Raw genomic sequence first — 22,013 nt, forward strand, 5'->3', positions numbered from 1 at the left:
ATACACACCCAGAAGTGGAATTGCTGGATCACGTGGTAGTTCTATTTTTAGTTTTTTGAGAAACCTCCATACTGTTTTCCATAGTGTCTATACCAAATTACATTTCCACCAACAGTATACAAGGGTACCCTTTTCCCCACTTCCTCGCCAACCTCTGTAGACTTTTTGATGGTAGCCATTCTGATGAGTGTGAGGTCATATCTCATTGTGGCTTTGATTTGCATTTCACTAATAATTATTCAATGCTGAAAATGTTTTCAAGTGCCTGTTAGCCATCTGTATGTCTTCTTTAGAAAAATGTATTTTCAAGTCTTCTGCCCATTTTTTAATCAAGTTGTTTGTTTTTTTGATATTGAGTTGTATGAGTTAAAGCAAAATTTATTGTTTCCAAAATGTACTGATCCATGATCATGCATGCATTTAGTTGTCATGGCTCTTGTACCTTCTTTATTCTGAAACGGTTCCTCTGCTTTCCTTTGTTCCTCATGACCTTGTCATTTGAAGAATATAGGCCAGTTTGTTGTTTGACTTTTTTTTTTAAATTAATTAATTTATTTTTGGCTGCATTGGGTCTTCCTTGCTGCGCATGGGCTTTCTCTAGTTGCTGCAAGCGGGGGCTACTCTTCATTGTGGTGCGCAGGCTTCTCATTGCGGTGGCTCCTCTTGTGACGGAGCATGGGCTCTAGGCATGCGGGCTTCAGTAGTTGTGGCGCACGGGCTTAGTTGCTCCACGGCATATGGGATCTTCCCAGACAAGGGCTCAAACCCGTGTCCCCTGCAATGGCAGGCCGATTCTTAACCACTGCACCACCAGGGAAGTCCCTGACTTTTGTTTTTAATGGACATACTTCAACATGGATTTTTCTGATTCTTTCCTCATGGAGAGATTCAGGTTATGAAATTTTGGTAGGCACACCGTAGAAGTGATGTTGCTTCCCCAGTGAATTACCTCAGGGAATCTCAGTGATACTAGTTTGTGCAAGTTTTGGTGATTTTCATAGGTGTCTCCACAGTAAAGCTGACATTTATCTCTTCTTATTTGCTTATGAGGAGATACTTTGAGACTATGCTCCCCATGAGACTTTTGCTCAATGGTTTTAACACTTACTGATGATTATTGCCTGAATCAATTATTACTATCATGGTTGCAAAACGGCAATTTCCTAACTCTGTCATTCCTTCTCCCCCCTTTATTTATTTATATTTTAAGTATCAGTATGGGCTCATGGATTCTTTTTTTTTTATTCAATGGTTTATAATCCACTGTTCCAGATTCAGCCAGTGGGAGCCCTTCAAGCTGGCTCCTGAGTCCTTTAAACATGTTCCCAACATTTTTAAGCACTTGTTTACTTTCTGGCACGAAAAAGATATTCCAGGCTCTTCTTATACTTTCTCAAGCCCAGCCCTGGTGTTAGTCATTTCTCTAAGGATGTCTGATTCCTTTTAGTGAAACATTTTTTTTCCATTAAAATATTTTGGATTTCACTACATATTAGTAAGTATATAGTTAGCTGACTAGTATTATATAATATAGATGTACCATAATCTATTTTACATGTCCTCATTGGTTGTTTCTAATCTCTTTTTTTTTTAAATCAAACAATTCTGCAATGAAATGTCTCTAAACTTAATTTTGTTTATGAATGAGCATATTTGTAGGATAATCGCTTAGAAGTGGAATTTTTGCATCAAAAACTCTGGAAATTTGTAATTTTGATAAATACTGCAAATTGTCCTTCCAAAAGATTGTACCAGTTTACATTTCTACCAGTATCATATGAGGGCTGACAACGAAGCTTACAAATTTAGGTCAAAATTCTGTTTTATCCATAGTACACTTCGAGGATTTAAATTTTTCAGTTATATTAGCTTACTAGAATAGGCAGTTTAAGAAAAATTTCCTTAATCCAGTGATCAAGAAAAGTAGAGCATTTAATCATGCCCATGAGTAGCCCTGGTGATGAATTTGAACTGGATTAATTTTCTAAATTTGTGATTATGTTCTTTCTCCAAAAAGGCCTAAAGCATAACAATCAGTCACTATCCCTTTTGGCTCCTCAAGGCTGTCAGTTTCAATTACCTTTGTAGCTCTTGAGCTTCTAAAGACTTGTTTTCTCTCCATGAATCTGCTTTGAAATATAGGCAAACAATTTCTGCCATACATGGGTGGGTTTTTTCAAAAATAGATTTTTGTATTCCAATTACAAATAATAGTTAAGAGCTGTCCTAAAAAAGTTAAAGAAAACTTGTGCCTTGAACACAGTAGGAATCTCAGACTTTGGTACTGAAAAGAATCATTCAGGTGCATATTAAAAATGCAGATTACTGGGCTTCCCTGGTGGCGCAGTGGTTGAGAGTCTGCCTGCCAATGCAGGAGACATGGGTTCGAGCCCTGGCCTGGGAAGATCCCACATGCCGCGGAGCAACTGGGCCCGTGGGCCACAACTACTGAGCCTGCGCGTCCTGAGCCTGCGCGTCTGGAGCCTGTGCTCCGCAACAAGAGAGGCCGCGACAGTGAGAGGCCTGCGCACCACGATGAAGAGTGGCCCCCGCTTGCCGCAACTAGAGAAAGCCCTCGCACAGCAACGAAGACCCAACACAGCCAAAAATAAATAAATAAATAAATAATTTTTTAAAAAAAATGCAGATTACTGGACTCATCTAAGAACTTCTGATTCAGTAGGTCTGAGAGGTATAGACCAGATGTTTGCATATAGAGAAGCTTTCCGGTGATTCTGATGCAATGATCTTGGAACCACACTTTGAGAAATATAACATTAAATTATTGCTGATGGACTGTAGTCTCATGCTTTTAATGTGGGCTAGGAAACCCATCTCAGTGAAAAAGTGGTGGGTTTTTTTGGAGGGGATGGGAAGTATTCATGGTTTTATAACATGTTGTTTTACTTAAACCTGAGAAACCAATGTTTCTATGGCTAACATTTTCTGAATATTTATAGTATGTACACACTCATTGTTTAAGCAGTTTCCATGAATTGATATTAACTTACATATACCTCACAAGCCCATGAGGCAAGTACAATTACTCTCATTTTGCAGCAAAGGAAACTGAGGCACAGAGGTTGAGTGACTTGACAGTCACACAGCTAAGAAGTTGTAGGGTCAGGATTCAAACCTTAGCAATCAGCCTCTGTTATACTATGTTGCCCCTCTCTTTTCATTTGAACTTGAAGGGGCTCAATTTTCTCATCTGAAAAGGAGTTGGCTTGATCCTAAATGGTAGGAACTCTGCACAGCTCACTGGAAAGCGTGTAACTATATGTACAGATAAAGCCTTTGGTCTGTTAAAGGATTAAAAGCACCTCTTAGTTAATACAATTGTATAATTTTGTGGAGTAGGTCTGAATGCAAAGGTAGTAGATTTCGTGATGGTCATGGGGTATGTTATTAGCGATATATTTTTATTGTATCTGAACTAATGATGGGATGAAATAATCTTAAAAAAAATTTTCTTTTACTATCTATTAACTGTTGAAAAGTCCATCATGAGATCTTTTAGCAACACAGGACTAAAAAGCTAAAACAATCTCAAAGACTGCCTTTCTTTAAATGAATCCAGTAAAATAGTTATCATGTTGGGTAATGTTTTAAATGTCTCTCAGAACCCTCATACTCCACAATTTTTAAATGACAAACATTAAACTAGCTCATGTATTTCAGAAAAAAAACAACCAAAACGTGATTTTTCAATTAATGTAATGTATTCATGTATTCATGTAATAAACACCAATTAAATACCTACTATGTGCCAGGATTTGTGCTAGGCACTAGGTAATAATATTTATCATTTACTGGACTTTGATGTTGGTGTTTTTCTTCTCATTTTACTGATGAAGACAGGGCAAAGTTAAGCATTTTGGGGGCAGATCTTAAGTTGCACAGTGGCAAAGCAGTATTTCAATCCTCACCAATTTGACTCCAGAACTGGGTGCACTGCATTAACTTTAGCAATTTGGATTACAGATGGATACTTTATTCTACTAAATGATTACTATAGTAAATAGTGAGTTTTCATAGGACTCTTTATATTGAATTTTTCTTACAATGTTCAAGAATAAATCTACCAATGAAAACCATACCCCACAGGGCAGAGCTCATTAAATGTTGATGAATGAATGCAGCTTAAATAGATTAGTTTTGGGTTACACATGACTACAGTAAAGTTCTCTAGTTTACTCTTTAAGCTTCACATTGCTTATTTGTAAATCCAGGAAAAGTACTTCATCTTAGAACCATTGTGAAGAAGAAATGAGATCATCTATTAAAACATCTAGCACTCAGTAAAAACAGTTTTTAAAAAAGCAATATTATAATCCTGAAATGATATGTTTAGGCCATAAACTGGGATCCTAGTTGGACAGATCTAAGAATTATGAGGTAAGAAGAATTATTAGGACCACTGGGGCAAGTAGGAGAAAGGAGTCATTGATAGATATGAGATTATAGGCTTGATCTTTGTTGCAAAATGTGTGATTAAAGACAAGAATGGGGAAATTAGGCAGGAATATGGGACTGAGGTTGCAAAACTTTTCATCCTGAGGGAGATGTTCTGAGGAGAAACAAAGATATAGGATTGGGAGAGGCAAAGCAGATAGATATTAGTTGAGTGAATATATGAAAGGATGGATGAATTAATGCATGGACAAATCAACAAATTAACTCAAAATATTCATTGAGTGTCAGGTAATACAAATTTATTGCTCAGTGGGAGCAGGTCCATGGTGGTGGCTTCACAATTCCTATAAAAGAGAAGCTTGGGAGTAGCAATCTGGTTGGAAGGGTGTCTGGAAAAGGGTCTAGGTGGCGAATGAGATTTGTCTAGACTTCATAATCTCTTTAAATCAGAAAATACTAAAGAACAGGGAAGGGGCCCTGATTGAGATAATGGCTGGAACTAATTTCCTTCAGGCTAACCATAACTCTGCCACTGCAGACGTATAAAACCAAATCAATGGGATACTCATTTTAACAGGTCTATGTACAAAGCGCTATGTCAGCATGGAGGCAGAAACATTTAATTCTCCATTGGGATAGAGTAGATGAGGGAAGGATTTCATTAAAAGGTGTGATTTTAGTTGACTCATTTATCACACTTGAAAAATCGACTTAATATTCTAAACACAAGGAACAACATAGACCTTCAAAGACATAGAAAAGTTAGAGATCCTGGCAGACTGTTCAGAACCTGGCTGAAGTGGGGGTCAGGCTGGAGGTGAAGCAGTCGCCCAATAATAATAGGCTTGCATGTTATGCCAAGAGTTTTGAAATTCATCCTCTGATTGATGGGAACTGCTAAAGAATCTCAGGCATGGGAGTGACAATGAGAAAATATTACATAACATTTTAGGAAGATCACTGTTCTACACATTTGAAAGAGGAGCAAGATGACCACCCCAACCTCTTCTTTATAAATGAGAAATTAGAAGAAAAAAAAAAGAATAGAACAGAGGCCCTATACACAAGGAATTTACATTCCAGTGGGGAGAGGCAGACAATAAAAAATAGATATACAATGTAATATCAGATTGTGATAAGTGCTAGAAAGAAGAGTAAAGCCGGGTAAGGCACACAAGGATTGAGTGGAGGTACTTGTCTAAAGGCAAACTCAATGTTCTTTCCACTTATCTTGTAGCCACCATAAAAAATAATAGGGTTTCAAGATCCTCTCTCACTTTCCAACACAACAGCTCCACTATACTGAAACCTCAATGTTGCAAACCTGTCCATGTTTTTCATTCACTGTCTAATAACCTCTTTACCTTCTTAAGTATTGTCTTGCCAAAGTCCAGAAAATGAGGAGCAAATTCCCCTCCGAAGGTTAAAGAACTTGTTATCAGGCTGAACTGAAAAGCGGTGTCTGCCATTACTTCTACAGTGTCTCTACACCTCACCCAGACACAGCTTTTCACCATTTCTTGAGTCTTTAATTTCCAGAGGTAGGCTCGCAAAAACTTGCAGGTCTCCTTCCCTCTCTTCCTTCATCTTTCTGTTTGATACATGTTCTGTGTTGAGTGCTTGGTTTGGCAGACATTTTGCGAGATGCAGATAACACAAAGGTGGGCAAACCACAGCCCTGAATTCTGAAACTGTGTGGATAAGCAGTTATACTGTGTGTGGGTAAGTAGAGGCTCAAGCCAGGTGCCTGGAACCTGTGAGTCCAGAGCAGAACGACCAGTTGCTGTCGGGCCTTAAATGCCTGGTTTAAAGTTGATACAATTCTGTGTGCTGTGGAAAGTGCTCAGAGGTCTATGAAAAGGTAAGAATTGACTTTCATTAAGGGTATACTGTATGTATTATTTTCTTCTGACAATTTCAAAGGACTTTTACAGGCCATTTAGGAGGGGATTATTCAGCGTTCCTGTTCACTTTGTCGTCTTCACTCAAAGTCATGCACATTAGATACTTAAAAAAACATAAGAGCATCATTTTGGTTCTAACACTTTCGTTATCGCTCGCTTGCTTTACTTGTCATTTGCCGCGAACTTCATTAGCCCCGCGGGTTAAGCCCACGGGCGGCAAATGCCTTTTGAGAGGTGGAGTATCCATGTGCAAGGTTTTATCTGCCTAGAAGTCCACTGCCCACCAATCTCATTGGACAAGATTCAATCTGTATCTTTCCGTATTAACCATAATCAGATTTTCATAGAGTAAAATAGTTATCGCACTCATTGTTATGAATTAAGTCACACGTATACAACTGATGGAAAACTTGTTCCCTATGAGTACTCAATTTCCAATTCGTTCAAAACATCAGAAATTTTGTACAAATCTTTTCGTGTATTTTCTGCACTAAAGTTCTCTGAAAAACAAACAACAAAAAACAAAAACAAAAACAAAAAGGGTATAGTGTAGTTTCTCCAAGTGTTAACTGTTAGCCAAGTCCCACCCTTCAACACCTGAGGCCAATTAAAAGAATGCGGATCCTAAATCTACGGAATCACAATGTCTAAGGGCGGGGCCCAGAAGCCAGCAGTTTAATCATGAATATCCCCAGGCCATTGTTATGTATACTTAAAACTTGAGAGCCTCTGGCCTCTCCAACCTTTTTTAACTTAGCTTTCACCTGAACCTGAAGTAGGTATTATTATCATCCCTATTTTACAGAGCAGGAAGTTGAGGCATAAAAAGGTTGACTAACTTGCTAAGGCCACACGGAACTAGGGTTGGAATCTAGACCAATCTAAACGCAGCTCTTAAACAGCACAGTACAGTTATCTCCTGTTGCTAAATGATTTGTTGCTAATACTTCAACAAGTACTGGACTTGCAGTTTGAAGACCCACTAAATTTAGTCTGGTAAACTTGGACGATTCACTTACATTTTGAATTTCAAGCCCCTCGCGGGTTAAATACGGGCCAAAACACCCCCACCTGTAAGGTGACCTGAGGGGCAGGGCTGGGCAGCAGGCGTGGAAGGGCGGCGATCGATGACTCTGGCGCGCCGCTGCCTGTTGGATTGGCTCGAGCCTCTCCCGCCAGGCCTGTCCTACTCCCGCGCGCTGCGGGGCCCGCCCCCGCCGCCATCTTGGTCTAGGAGGGAGCGGGCCGCACGCGTGAGTAAACAGCCGGAGCCGGGAAAGTCGAGGTCGGGCCGCGTCCGGGTGCTGCAGGGCAGCGGCAGAGAGGACGCAGGCCTGTCTTCGTACTTGGGGGTGAATATCGGGGTCACAGTGCTAGGCCGCGGGGAACCGTCAGCCCGGCGCAACCTCCGCCCCCTCGCGGTGAGACGCCTCGCTCCCCGGGCTTCTCCCGCCGCCGCGCCGGTCTTCTCCCGCTGTTGAAAGCTGCCCGGGAAACTGGTGGCGGGAGCGGGCCCTGGGCGGAGCGCGGCGTGGGCCTGGGTGCGTGTTGCGGCGCGCAGGCGGAGGTTAGGACCTTGGGTTTGTGCGCCAGGGGCCCGGGGCGTGGACGCGGTGGCTCTGGGAGGGCGGGGGCGGGCGCGCGGGTCTGGGGCCCGTACTCACGCGGGGCCGCCGCGGAGCTGTTTCCATCGGTCACTGGATTGTCTCCTCTTCCGGTCCGGGCCTCAGCGGGGGGCCGACATGACGGCCCCGGGCCGCAGCCCCCTCGTGCCGCTGTTGGAGACTTTGGAAGACCCTTCCGCCTCCCATGGAGAGCAGACCGACGCTTACCTGACTCTAACCAGGTGAGGCCTGCTGGGGGTTTGGGGTGGGGCGCCCTGGCGGGTCTTGGGGAGGAGATAGTCCGGGTGGGGCACGCGAAACGAGTTTGTGTATTCTGGAAGTCTGGCAGCTGCGGGGACGCCGGGGTGGCGAGTGCTAGGTGACGTTCCCGGCTGCGGGGGCTGCTGCCCTTAAGGTGCAAGTTTGGAATGAGGAAGCCTGTACGTGTGTCTTGCAAGCGAAGGGTTAAGACAAGTTTGGTTGGAAGGGAGCGTGCTGGAGTAGTGGTTTTTCAGCGTAAGTCACCTGTGTTTCGGCACAGTGGGGGAACCCACAATTGGTTTTTTAATAGAGAGCGATAAACCTAGTTCTCTTTTCATCGCAAATGCTTCCCACGTTTTTTTCTTCCCCCTGCAGACCATGTTTTTCTGAGTTAAATGTAGTTTGGAAATTGCAAGGAAAGGGTAACAACTGGTACAAAACGATAAAGATTTAGTAAGTTTCTAAGTTGGTAACTAGGGGTAGATTTCCCTGTTCCCTCTTCACATAGGGAAGCTGTCAAAACCTGTGTACAGTGTGGATGCACAAGTTATTCTGAGGGTTTCTTCGCATTTATATTCTTATATGTTCTTAAGCATCTTAAGCACTGGGTCAGTTAATTTGTCCGTGTTCTAACATAATGTTTAAAAAGATTATGCAGGTGTTTCATAGTTCATTTTTATGTCTGCTATTTGCATAAATTTGTGTTCTTTCTGCTTTTCTGAAGTCGTATGACTGGAGAAGATGGAAAAGAAATCATTATAGAAATTGAGAAGAAACTTCCTCAGCTATTCAGAGTTTTAAAGGTATGTATCTTTGTTGTAAATAGTAAATAGTTTTTACTTTGTGCGGAAAAACAGGTTTTGCCAATTAACTCAAAAACTTTGAGTCTAAAATAAAATAACAGCAGGGTTATTATAGTACTACTTGAGGACTTACAATGTATCAGGTGCTACCTTAATTATCTTGTTTTCTCTCACTTAATCCTCCCTGTCCCAGTGAGGCTAGTCTTTAATCCCCACTTTGCAGAAGAAATTAGTTTAACATGCCTAAAGTCGGCCGTGGCCACTTGAATCCAAAACTTGCACTCTTGATAGGAAAACAGTGATCAGAGATTATTTAATCTGTTTTTTTTCTCCTTTTGTAGGAATGTACTTTTAAATAAAATGAGTCTGTAGTTTTGTCATTGGTCTACTGTATGGGTAACATTTTTTTATTTTCACTCACCCTTAGTTTTTGCCACTCTTGCTTAGTTAACAAACCGCTATGGTTATCTTGTTTGCTTGTTTATAGGGAGGTTGTGTAGTTTAACATCAAACTGAGGACCTATGCTCTTGTCGTCACTTGAGTATACTGTGCCTTTGTGACTTGACTTTCCTTAACACGTAACTTAATTTCCTTGTTTCTAGAATGAAGAGGTTGTACTAAATCTCCAAAGTCCCTTTGAGTTCTTATTTTTATGACCCTGTTTTTGTGCTTTTAAACGGAAGTATTCTGTCAAGATGTTCATTGTGCATTTTACCATGATTTCGGGCCAAATGTTGAGGCATTGGGGGTACTGCCTTGCCTACCCTTAAGTATTCCTGCTATAGTCGTCAGTGGTTTTTGTTCATGTAAGCAAGAACTTTATTGTGTAGTAGGTCAAGACTTGTTAATAGTATAAACAATATTAAAGATATTATTTATTGTCCCATTTTTCTTCATTGTCATTTTCCACATTCTGGTAGTGTATTTGTTGTGATGAAGACATGCATAATGTATTTGGTATTTGAGAGCATGTAGGATCAGAAACTCATTTGCATGCATTTTGAGTCAAGTTGCATTGTTTGTAAGTAGGGTTTGTAACTAAAATGCCTCATTATTTAGAAGCATGTGGGTGGTTAATGATAGGAAAATCAAAAGTTGATCACACACGTTAGCTACTATCTAGGAGATACGGTAGTAGTTCTCATCGTCTTAAGTGTTTAAGACTTTGTATCTCAGGGTTTAGTATTTTGGATGTTTGGTTTGGTTAATTATGAAAGGGGTGCTCCAAGCAAGTGTCTTGTTCTTATATTTGACTACTAACATTTATCATTCTTCTCTGTCAAGAGTAGCAGATAGTCGAGGATTCCTTGCATATTGGATTCAGAGAAATGGGGGCATTTGAAGATAAATCACTTTGGAATGGGAAATGGTACCCAAGAATGCAAGGTTACAAGTAAATGTAGGGTTGGGGCATATGGCAAGACTCCCTTTGACAGGTTTGGGATTTTATAACTTTCACATATAGAATATGCTTTGGGCTTTGAATTCCATCTATTCCAGATGGTCATGGACTCAAATTCTCCTGTCTGTGAAGTATTGAGATAATGCTTAAAGGTCCTAGCACTTCAGCTACTTAGTAAATGTTACACTCCAGCTCCTTCCCTCTCTGTGCTAGAGGTGTTGCTCCGCTCCATAGCTAATATGTCAGCTTTTGCCTTTGAGTCTTGCTTTCTTTCTGTGGAAGGGTTTTGCTCCTACTCTTTGTTTCCTGTCTAGTGTCTTCAACATCTTCCATTTGTTGGCTTTTTTTTTTTTTTTGCTTTCAGATGTGTGGAGATGTTCTTTTCCTTTTAAGAAAAATATTCTTTATTTAGCTGATCTCTATCTAGTTTCCGTCTTTCTTTGCCAAGGTGTATCCATGGCCTCCTGATCTTACTCCTTTTTAATCTGCTCTCAAAGATTTGTTGATTGTTGGGATTAAAATGTAATTTTGTTTTTAATCAACTTTTGCTGTCTAAAAATTAATTTACAGTTGTACTTGTTTGTAACAAATGTTATTTTGTTTTCGAAGACTCACATTGCCAGTCCAAACTCAGAGCTCAGTAGTGCTGCTCTGCAGGCCTTGGGGTTTTGCTTATATAATCCGAAAATTACCTCTGGATTGTCAGGTAAATTTATTGTGATACAGTATTTTTAGAGTTTATAGTTTGATACTGTTAAAAGTACTGTTACCTCTCTATTAGTTTCATAACCTGTAGTTTAGGATTTGCTTTTGAGAAAGTGTTTAGGTTTTATCATTGTTGGAAGGTTTCTTTTCCTTAGATGTAGTTCTGACTTTGATACCATGAAGTTTGCTGTAAAAGAAAATAAAATACGCCTATTTAAAAATAATTGTTGAGAAAACTGAACCTTGTCCTTTATAAAAACACACCTGCTTTGGAAGTTTATAATTAGATGGAATTAATTTTGGAAGTTAGATGGTCATTTATTTTACACAAGCATGTGTTAAGGAACATGCTGTAATTTGAAAAGTTCTTTCACCTAGTGGTAAATGAGATAATTTGGAGCTAAAAGTGGTAATGAAAGCACAGGATCTGATGCTTTTCTGAGTTTTCAAGCATCCTTGGCCCTCTGTATCCTTGGATGCAGAACCCATGGATGTGGAAGGCATAAGGGACTTGAGCATTTCTTGGATTTTGATATTCCTGAGAGCGGGTCCTGGAACCAGTTTCCCATGGATATCAGGGGAGGATTATAATCTTAATTATTGTTCTGTAAGTAGCTTGTCATGGTAAAGGAAACCTGGGAGGTGATCTTTAGAGAGAGGAAATTAGGAATAGGGATTAAGGATATCAGAAAGTTGTTACCATCTTTTTTTCTAAGGAAAAAGTTTTGGCTTTTTTTATATATAGAAATGTTAGCAATCTAAAGTAGGAGTTGTTCATTTTGGAGCAGAGATATAGGATTCATAATGTCTTGCCAAAAATTGACTTGTATGTTCATACCTAATAATAAGACCTTACAGAAATATTTTAGTTGAAAAATATCAGATTTGGAGGCTACTATCTGTTTTCTCTGAGAATACCTTCCCTCTGACCTGAGTTTTGTGTTTTGGGAAGAAGTTTGATATCAACATTGGTTCTCTGGTCCTCTTTGGATATGCATTTAATTTTTTGACACTGAAGGGAACAGGATTTTTCTCTGTTTTACTGTTAGAGATTTTAAAGGATGTAAATGATTCCACATAATTAAAACTGCTTATTTTTCAGAGACAAATATTCAAGAACTGCTTTCAAAACTGAATGATATTGTTAAGAATTCAGATAAAAATGTACGTACTAGGGCACTTTGGGTGATATCCAAACAGACGTTTCCCACTGAAGTTGTTGGCAAAGTAGTGAGTATAGTTTTTGTATATGTCTTCTTAACCACATGCCAGTTAAAAAATTCAGACTTATTCGATTTGTATTTATTTGGTTCTGTCTTTCAGGTATCTAGTATAATTGATTCATTAGAAATAGTCTTTAATAGAGGAGAGATGCATTCTGCTGTTGTGGATTATGAAGCATTAAATGTCGTCATAAGGTATGAGTTTGGATGCTATGGAATTTAGAAGAAGTTTCAGTAAATTTAGAGTTTACTTTAAGGAGTAGTCTTTTGGGACTTGAATTTGAGTTAAACATTAAAAGAAGGAAATGTCTTCTAGACTAAAAGTCAAAAAGTAACAGGAAGAAGGAAGTAGATGTGCATAAGTTACTAGGTTTCTTTATTTTTACTGAGACAGTCTTTAAAATACAGCCTTGGTTCTGCTGCTGCTGCTAACAAAGTTCTGGTTTTAAAAATTATCTCTGTTAAAGCTTTTGCAAGAGTTTAAAAAATAATACAGACTTTTACGTGGGCTGTAGCGGGCATTTAGGAAAGCATTAAACAATTCCTAGCAGCAGATGAGGGGAACAGGAAAATCCCCTATCTTCTTCCTACACATCCTTGCTTTTCATAATGGATGTGCTGACAGCATGAACTGTTGATGTGCTTTGTCTTAACTTGTTTTTCATTCTTTGAAAGTTTTCTTTAGTTGTTGAGCTATATGTTTTAACTACTTAGTGTTCTGATGCCCTGATTGATGTTCACAGTGTATCATGGTTCTCTAGCTGTCCTGTCCTATAAGAATATTGAATTTAATTCTGTAAAAATAATTAGTATTTAAATTTTTTTAATCTGAAGGAAAGATGATACGTTCTCCTTATTTGAAAAGTTTATAAAAGTAATAGGGAAGTCTACAAATTAGCAATTAAAAATTAGATCTATTTTTGTGTGTGTACATATGTGTATATAGTATTATAAAACAATTGGACCATACTATGCATATTTCTGCATACTTGTGTACTGTATATTTTCCTGGTACTTTAGACATAAAAGGTGAGGTCAAACTAATTTAGTCATTGTTTTCTCTACACAGGCTAATTGAACAAGCCCCAATTCAAATGGGAGAAGAGTCAATTAGATGGGCAAAATTGGTCATACCTTTAGTGGTTCATTCGGCCCAAAAGGTACATTTGCGGGGAGCTACTGCTCTAGAGATGGGAATGCCGTTGTTACTTCAGAAACAACAAGAAATAGCATCTATCACAGAGCAGCTTATGACTACCGTAAGTAATACTTTAAGGATTTTTTTGGATACTGCATTGTAAGGTTTTGCACCAAGCTGAGGGCTCATATTGGTGTAATTGCTCTGTGATCTAGGAAGTTCCTCTTTGAATTAAAACAAAGAATTGTTTAAGTTAATGTAGTCACACTGATCCTATATTATAGTAGGGAAGAGAGCTGTCTATTCATTGTTATTACAATCCAGGCATTTTACCCCATCCCCAAAGAATGGTGATTGCAAGAAATTGCATTTTTGGAAAAGGGAGAACAGTAACTGATCCATCGCTATCTGGATTGTTATAGCATAGTCCCAGTAGATACAAATTTAATGCACACAAGTGCATCTAGTGTGTACAGTTACCTGAAGTTATTACTTGCCCCAGGTTTTAGGTTTTTCAACCTTTCTCATAACATTTATTGAGCACCTGTTATATACTGGACATTGTTTTAGGTACTGTGTGTATAGCAGTGAACAAAAGCAACTTGTGGAGCTTATTTTCTAGTGGGAGAGATAATAAAGTATATAGTATATTTAGTAAAGAGCATTAATGGAAAACAGCAAGGACTGGATGGAAAGTGCCATCGGAGAGGAAGGGTGAGGTGGTCAGGGAAGGAAAAAGAATAGGTTATTTGAAAGGTGATTTGAAGGCGATATAGGAGTTAGCTACCTGAATAATATGCAGTAAGCTCATTTGAGGTGGGAGGAACCATGAGCGCAAAAGGCCTTGCCCTGATATGAGTACTTGGTTGTGTTCAGCGAACACTGGGCGGTAGGATAGAGTGATGAGGATGAGAGGAGGAGGAGATGATACCAGAAACAGGGCCAAATCACGTAGGACCTCGGGGGCCATTTTAAGGCATTTGGTTTTTACTCTGGGTTATATTGAAAACCATATCTGAAGCTTTTGAGTCTACGAGTGATATGCATACTTACTTTGATTTTAAAGGGATCACTTTGTCTGCGTTGAGAAAAAACTCGACGTAGGAGCAGGGAGACTAGTTGGGAGACATTACAGTAATCCAGGAGGTGGTGGAGACGTCCAGATTCTAAAACCTGGGGTTTTGTTTATTAATTTTTTAAAATTCAGGATGCCTCATGGTAAGGTTTGGAGTCTAAAAGTGACGCCAGTGTCTTTGTAAGTTTTTTTATTGATAAATTTATTAATTTCTTAAGAGCGTATACAGTCAACCCTTGAACAACTTGAGTTTAATCCTTGTATAATTCATCGTCGGCCCTCTGTAATCGTGGTTCCTCTGCATCCTTGGATTCAACCAACCACGGACTGTGCAGTACTGTAGTATTTACTACTGAAAAATATCCGAGTATGAGTAGAACGCACAGTTAAAATTCACACTGTCCAAGGGTCCACTGTATAAAATTCGTAATAAATTTGAACTTAAATTTTCTCAGATGTGTTACCCATGAAGCTATTAATTTTTAAAGTTAGAGTGAGTGGTTAAAGCATTATCATTTGAACGCTAATGATATGCAAGCTGAAGTTTTTAGGGGAAAGTATATTGGTAGGGAAAAAAACTGTGTTGATGGATGGAAGAATGGCCAGATATGTGGTAAGACAAGCATAGTAAAATGTTAATGGTATTTATACTTGGATATTTACTGTAAAACTCTATCAGCTTTGCTATATGTGTGGAAGTTTTCCTGATAAAATACTGGGAAAAGTTACTTGGCTGAGAAGATCAATTTAATACTGCATTCTTTTTCTTTCCAAGAGTCTTTTTGGTAAATATTTTTGCTTTGGTTTTCAGAAATTACTTTCGGAACTCCAGAAGCTATTTATGAGTAAAAATGAGACTTATGTGTTAAAATTATGGCCTTTGTTTGTCAGACTTCTTGGGAAGGTAAGTACACAGTTAATGAACAGTTTTTACATGGCAGACCCTTTAACTTCTTAACTTTCCATAGTACAGTTGATCCTCATTATTCATACATGCCATATATGAAAATTACTAAAATTTATTTGTTAACCCAACATCAGTATTTGTGCTGCTTTTGCAGTCAATTGTAGGCATGTGTAGTGGCAAAAAAATTTGAGTCCTACAGCATGCATGTTCCCAGCTGAGGTTGAGCAAGGTTACATTCTGCCTTTTTGCTTCAATTCTTAATGTCCTTTAAACAAATGTCCATTTCATGATCCATTTAATGCCACATTTTTCACGTTTCGTGCTTTTTCTTGGTGATTTCAGTTTTAAATGGCCCCAAAGTGTAGTGCTGAAGTGCTGTCTGTGGTTGCTAAGCAGCGGAAGGCTGTGATGTGCCTTAGGGGGGAAATACATGTGTTAGATAGACTTTGTTCAGGCGTGAGTTACAGTGCTGTCTGCTGTGAGTTCAATGTTAGTGAATCAACAATATATATTAAATAAGATGTCTTTAAACCAAAACAAACATAAAACAAGGTTGTGTGTCAAATGGTTGATGAAAATGTGATCAGAGGCTTGCAGGAACCTAACCCTGCATTTTCCCTAGAAGCCATGGCTCAGTATTTGCTAATACAGTGTCAAGGCAACTTTATAGAACATAACTATGGTGAATAATGAGAATCAACTGTATGTTCTATCTTTAAGCCAGGTTTTTTTTGAGGGGGTGGAGTTGTGATTTTCTTTATTGTGATAAATAAACATAACAATTTATCATAACCATCCTAAGTATACAGTTCAGTGGCATTAAAAGCATTTACAGTAGTGTAAACATCACCACTGTCTACACCCAGAACTTTTTCATCATCCCCAACAAAAACTATACATGTTACATAAGCAGTGACTCCCTCTGCCGCCCCTCGTAACCTCCATTCTGCTTTTTCTCTGGATTTGCTAGTTCATAAATTTTGATCTTTGATCCATTTCGAGTTTTAGTATATGGTGTAAGGCAAGGGTCCAGCTTCATTTTTTTTGCACGTGGATACTCAATTTTCCAAGCACCATTTGTTAAAAAGACTTTTTTGTTGAATGGTCTTCGCACTCTTGTTGAAAATCAGTTGACAGTGTATGTGAGAGTATTTTTGGATCCCTGTTCCATTGGTCTATTATGTTTCTCCTTATGCCATTACCATATGCTTTAATTACTGTTGCAGTAGATTTGGAAGTCAAGGAAGTGAGTCTTCCAACTTTATAATTTGTTTTTCAAAATTGTTTTGGCTATTTGGGGCTCTTTGCAATTCCATAATGAATTTTTGAGGATCAGCTTTTATTTTTCAGTGAAAAAGGCCTTTGGAATTTTGATAGAGATTATGTGGAATTTGTAGATTGCTTTGGGTAGTATTGACATTTTAACGATATTAAATCTTCCTGTTCATGAACACTGGGTGGTTTTCCATTTATTTAGGCCTTTTCAAATTTCTTTCAACAATACTTTGTAGGTTTTAGTTTAAAAGTCTTTCACCTCTGATTAGATTTATTTCTAAGTGTTTAATTTTTTTAGGTGCTATTGTAAATGGAATTGCTTTCCTGATTTCCTTTTTAGATCATTCATTGCTGTTGTATAGAACCACACTGATTTTTGTGTGTTGGTCTTGTACTCTGCAACATTGCTGAAATGAGTTTATTGGCTCTAGTAGCTTTCTTGTGGATTTTTGTGAATTTCTAAGCCAGTTGTTTTTGTTATATTTATATGCTGTTCAGCTTATGTGTGGACTATAGTCACTTATGACGATTAATGTTCTTTTTGTGTATTTTTTCTTGGGATGCATTGTTTACTTGTCATTTATACATCTTTTACTTAACTATTTCCTGCCTGTTCCAGTGTATTTGAAAAGATTATTAGTTTGAGTTTCTTATTTTTCTTTAATATTCAGATTTTTTCATATGAATTCCTTTTTTAATATGTTGGTAAAATTTGGAATTTATCACATTTCTGATATTCTCTGACGTTTTAGAAATGTGTATTATGCATTATCTATTTCATGGAGCTTTATATTTTGTGATCTAGAATTTTGAATATGCATACAAAATTCAGTACTTTAAAAAGTTTAAATTTCTTAGATTTTACATAGTTAACACTGGGTGAGTTAGATAAATGAATGATGATAGTGCCTATATATTGTTTCAGGTAGGTAAGTAACTTCTTAATGATTCTTCCTTTTTAGACCTTGCATCGAAGTGGGAGTTTCATCAATTCTCTATTACAGCTAGAAGAACTGGGATTTCGTAGTGGAGCACCAATGATTAAAAAAATAGCTTTTATTGCTTGGAAGAGTTTAATAGATAATTTTGCTTTAAATCCAGGTAAGTAATATTTAAAAATTCGATTTTTTATGACAAGATAAAAACGAAGCTTTTCTGATTTTTTTGGGGGGGGGGCTTTATATTGAATATTTACCTATCATTGAATATTATTTTAGGGGAATAAATTTGTAGCTAAAAGTAGAATTCAAAGGCCAGGCATTATTGAAAATCACAGATATAAAGTTTATTTTACACTATTTCAAAAACTGAACAAAGTGACAGATGCTGTTTGTGGCTTTCTTAGTGAATTCCAGCACTTAGTTGAGCATTTTACATACTTCTCATTTAATCATCACAGTAGACCTTAGATGGTAAGCATTATTGCTATTTTCGAAAGATTAAGTAGTTCATCAAAGGTCACACAGCCAATAGATGATAGCAAACAATTGTGATTGCTATGAAATCAAAGTATCAGAGACTGAGGAACTTGTTTTCAGGATCTTTAGAACAGCGCCTGATAGTGGGCTAACATTAATATGTAGAAGTGATTCCTTTTGATGTACCTTACCCTTATCTTTTTATTGTCCACTGGAGGTGCTTAATATATATATGTGAGAAAGTATTTCACCCAGAAGTGGGTCAGTATGAGTACCTCCTTAACTGGGTAGTTAATCTTAGGTATAATTGATAGTTTACAAGATCTGCTAAATAATGTTGATTTCATCCTATGTTTTCCCTTGCCAAAGACCATTAATCCCTTTTAAAATGTGTTTTGTAAGTAACTATTTGCATTAACTACAACTACTTTTATTGAAAATATTGCCAGACACAGATTTTAATTGGAAATGTCACCTTTTTTGGTTATTGTTTATGAACCTCAGTGTGAGGTATCCAGGATTAAATCTGTTGGAATTATGTATAGTTGTGTTAAAGCGTAAAATAGAAGTGACTTAAAGAAGATAAATAAAATGCTGTCTCATTTGAAATAAGTCAAGAGCCTAGAGAGTCTGTGACTGGTATTATGGATCCAGGAAGTCGTTAAGGAATCAGATGCCCGTCTTTTTCTGTTGTTATCTTCAGTATGCCTTAATTGCAGACTACAGGAAGGAGGGGAAGGCAGAAGGGGCAAAAATGAGCTTCTTCGCAGCTGAGTCAGCCATCTGTAAACAACATTTCAGAAATTCCACATACAGTTCCACTTAAAAATCTCATTGGGAGAATGGCTAAATGGGAAACTAGATAAGGTAGTCAAAGAGTAGACACCCATCACTGTTCTGAGTGAAAGCAGATCTTGTAACTAAAAGAGAATGGAGTATTGCACAGCAGTTGTTGGTATTCTCCTCCTCTCAAAGATAGGAGCTCAGAAAGGATTAGAGGATTTGTTTCCACAGTGGTCTGACTTTATTTTCTTCTTATAAAAATGTTAATTGAAAGCCAAATGGCAGAATACTTGTAAGAAACATTGATCAGTGTTATTCCACCAAATAGATGACTTGACAGATGCTTCACAATCCTTTTTAAGTCTTTTTGATAAGTTGATTGAGCACAGACTGTATTATTTTATATATCCTCCTGTCACTGATATAGTAAACACTTCTGGTATAAATATTGTGTTTAAAGAAGTATTTAGTGTTTGTGTGGAATTTAAGCAATCTGATTATCGCTAATGTACAGTAGACCTAAATATAAATGAATATTTAGATTTCCAAAATCTCATTAATTGCACCAACAGTTAAAGTGTTTGATAAAATAAATTACTAGTAAATTTTTAAAATGACAACTTTTTTTGAGGTAAAAATACGCTTCTATTTTTTAATCTGTAAAATGGGGATAGTGAGAATACTAAAGCAGCTTAGAAAGAGTTTCTCAACATTTTAGCATATTAGGCTGGACAGTTTGCTGTGGAGAACTGCCCTGTGCGTTAGAGGAAGTTTAGCAGCATCCCTGGATGCAGCCCACTAGATACGAGTAGCAGTCTCCATATCCCTGCCTCTCAGTTACAACCAAAAATATTGCAGACATTGCTGAATGGTGGAAAAATCACCCTTGGCACACAGTATCTAATAAATATTAGTTATTATTTTTTAAAATAAGCCTTAAGTATTGTGACCTGGTTGTACTAAAGTTTGTCAAGATGAAAATTTTGGGTAGAACAGGAACAGCCGGTAATTAAAATTTTTTTTTTAAATCTATTCTCTTGCTATAGTAGGCTGTTGCATACTATCATTCTTAAAGTTTAATCTTTACCTCTTTAATGTTTTTACCTGGGTGCTAATTTTTTTTTTTTTTTTTTTTTTAAGAAATACTATGTAGTGCAAAAAGATTGAAGTTGTTAATGCAGCCTTTGAGTTCTATCCATGTGAGAACAGAATCTCTAGCGCTGACAAAACTAGAAGTCTGGTGGTATTTATTGACGAGACTAGGACCTCATCTTCCTGCTAATTTTGAACAGGTAACATTACAAGTGTTGTTTACAATACTTGATGTGTTTTTTTTTTATTAATGTGTTCTTAGATTCTTACCAATCTAATCTTTCAGTGCTGTTTTTGCTGTGTTAGCAGAGCACGTTATATAAAAGATTTTTTCACCCAGACACAGAACTTGAGTTCATTTTCCTCAAAGGATATTCTCCAATCGTCTGAAATGGAGCATCTAAAACCTTTTTAATCAGTAACACTCAAATATCTATTCTTACTCTAGAGGCATTATGAAAGATTTTTTTTAAAGGAATTGCATGTGACTTAGAATATAAAATTGAGAGTAGAGTCAGCATTACTGAAATAGAAATCATGTGCTACACAGAGTTGGATCAATTCTAATTTTTTGTATCTCCTTTTTCTAGGCTACATAGTGATAACCAATCATTTAATCCCACTGTAGCTTTTCATTATTGTTACACATGAGTTTTACAGATTCCTTTAGATTTTGATATCCTTGCTGCATTTAAACATAAAAGCTTAATCTTATTTTTGTTTAAGTAAAAAAAGGTAGCCCTGATAACTCCTTTTATCTTTTTTTAATTTATTTTTTATTGAAGTATAGTTGATTTACATGTTATATTAGTTTCTGGTGTACAGCAAAGTAATTCAGTTATATACATACATATATATTCTTTTTCATATTTTCCATTGTTGTTTATTACAGGATATTGAATATAGTTCCTTGTGCTATACAGTAGGACCTTGTTGTTTATGCCTTCTATATATAATAGTTTGCATCTGCTAATCCCAAACTCCCATTCTTTGTTTTCTTTTCGTTTTGTTTATGGTTTCCTTTACGGTACAGAAGCTTGTAAGTTTGATTAGCTCCCATTCGTTTATTTTTGCTTTTATTTCTATTGCCTTGGGAGACTGACCTAAGAAAACATTGCTACAATTTATGTCAGAGAATGTTTTGCCTGTGTTCTCTTCTAGCAGTTTTATGGTGTCATGTCTTATATGTAAGTCTTTATTTTGAATTTATTTTTGTGTATGGTGTGAGGGAGTGTTGTAACTTCATTGATTTACCTGTGGCTGTCCAACTTTTCCAACACCACCTGCTGAAGAGACTGTCTTTTCTCCATTGTATATTCTTGACTCCTTTGTCAAAGATTAATTGACCATAAGTGTGGGTTTATTTCTGGACTCTGTATTCTGTTCCATTGATCTATAGGTCCATTTTTGTGCCAATACCACGCTGTTTTGATAACTTTGTAGCTTTGTAGTATAGTCTGAAGTCTGAGAGGGTTATGCCTCCTGCTTTGTTCTTTTTCCTCAGGATTGCTTTGGCAATTCTAGGTCTTTTATGGTTCCATATAAATTTTAAGATTATTTGTTCTAGTTCTGTAAAAAATGCCATGGGTAATTTAATAGGGATCCCAGTAAATCTGTAGATTGCTTTGGGTAGTATGGCCACTTTAACAATGTTAGTTCTTTCAATCCAAGAGCATGGGATATCTTTTCATTTCTTTAAATCATCATTAATGTTTTATAGCTCTTGGCATATAGGTCTTTTACCTCCTTGGTCAGGTTTATTCTTAAGTGTTTGGGGTTTTTTTAACTTTTTATTTTACATTGGAGTATAGTTGATTAACAATGTTGTGATAGTTTCAGGTGTACAGCAAGTATTTTATTTTTTTTGATGTGATTTTAAAAGTTTTTTTTTTTTTTACTTTCCCTTTCTGATATTTCAATGTTAGTGTAAAGAAATGCAACAGATTTCTGTATGTCAGTCTTGTATCCTGCATACCTTGCTGAATTTGTTTATCAGTTCTTCCTCA

At 37.3% G+C, this 22,013-nt stretch overlaps 1 protein-coding gene and 1 long non-coding RNA gene across 10 annotated transcripts in view; one reads left to right on the forward strand and one right to left on the reverse strand.

The window, feature by feature from the left end:
- The window catches only part of LOC309662429, a 34,633-nt gene extending 26,511 nt beyond the window's left edge, over positions 1 to 8,122 (reverse strand). For 2 of the 4 annotated variants that reach the window (XR_014264667.1, XR_014264668.1), the window contains exon 1: positions 7,985 to 8,122. This is a non-coding gene — a long non-coding RNA (uncharacterized lncRNA). Of the gene's footprint in view, positions 1 to 7,339; positions 7,474 to 7,984 lie in introns of those variants that run through there. The other 2 variants (XR_014264669.1, XR_014264670.1) reach the window with 1 other exon arrangement.
- The window catches only part of RIF1 (replication timing regulatory factor 1), a gene marked incomplete at its 5' end in the record, with an annotated part of 64,010 nt that continues 49,444 nt past the window's right edge, over positions 7,448 to 22,013 (forward strand). For 4 of the 6 annotated variants that reach the window (XM_082464821.1, XM_082464823.1, XM_082464824.1 and 1 more), the window contains 10 exons: positions 7,450 to 7,672; positions 8,051 to 8,166; positions 8,910 to 8,988; positions 11,001 to 11,097; positions 12,199 to 12,326; positions 12,420 to 12,514; positions 13,389 to 13,578; positions 15,344 to 15,436; positions 17,677 to 17,815; positions 20,056 to 20,207. In XM_082464821.1, the coding sequence (XP_082320947.1) occupies positions 8,063 to 8,166; positions 8,910 to 8,988; positions 11,001 to 11,097; positions 12,199 to 12,326; positions 12,420 to 12,514; positions 13,389 to 13,578; positions 15,344 to 15,436; positions 17,677 to 17,815; positions 20,056 to 20,207 (1,077 nt within the window). Of the gene's footprint in view, positions 7,673 to 8,050; positions 8,167 to 8,909; positions 8,989 to 11,000; positions 11,098 to 12,198; positions 12,327 to 12,419; positions 12,515 to 13,388; positions 13,579 to 15,343; positions 15,437 to 17,676; positions 17,816 to 20,055; positions 20,208 to 22,013 lie in introns of all 6 variants that reach the window. The other 2 variants (XM_082464826.1, XM_082464825.1) reach the window with 2 other exon arrangements.

The sequence above is a fragment of the Balaenoptera physalus genome, assembly GCF_965194825.1.
Source record: "Balaenoptera physalus genome assembly, chromosome: 6".
Taxonomy (NCBI): Eukaryota; Metazoa; Chordata; class Mammalia; order Artiodactyla; family Balaenopteridae; genus Balaenoptera; species Balaenoptera physalus.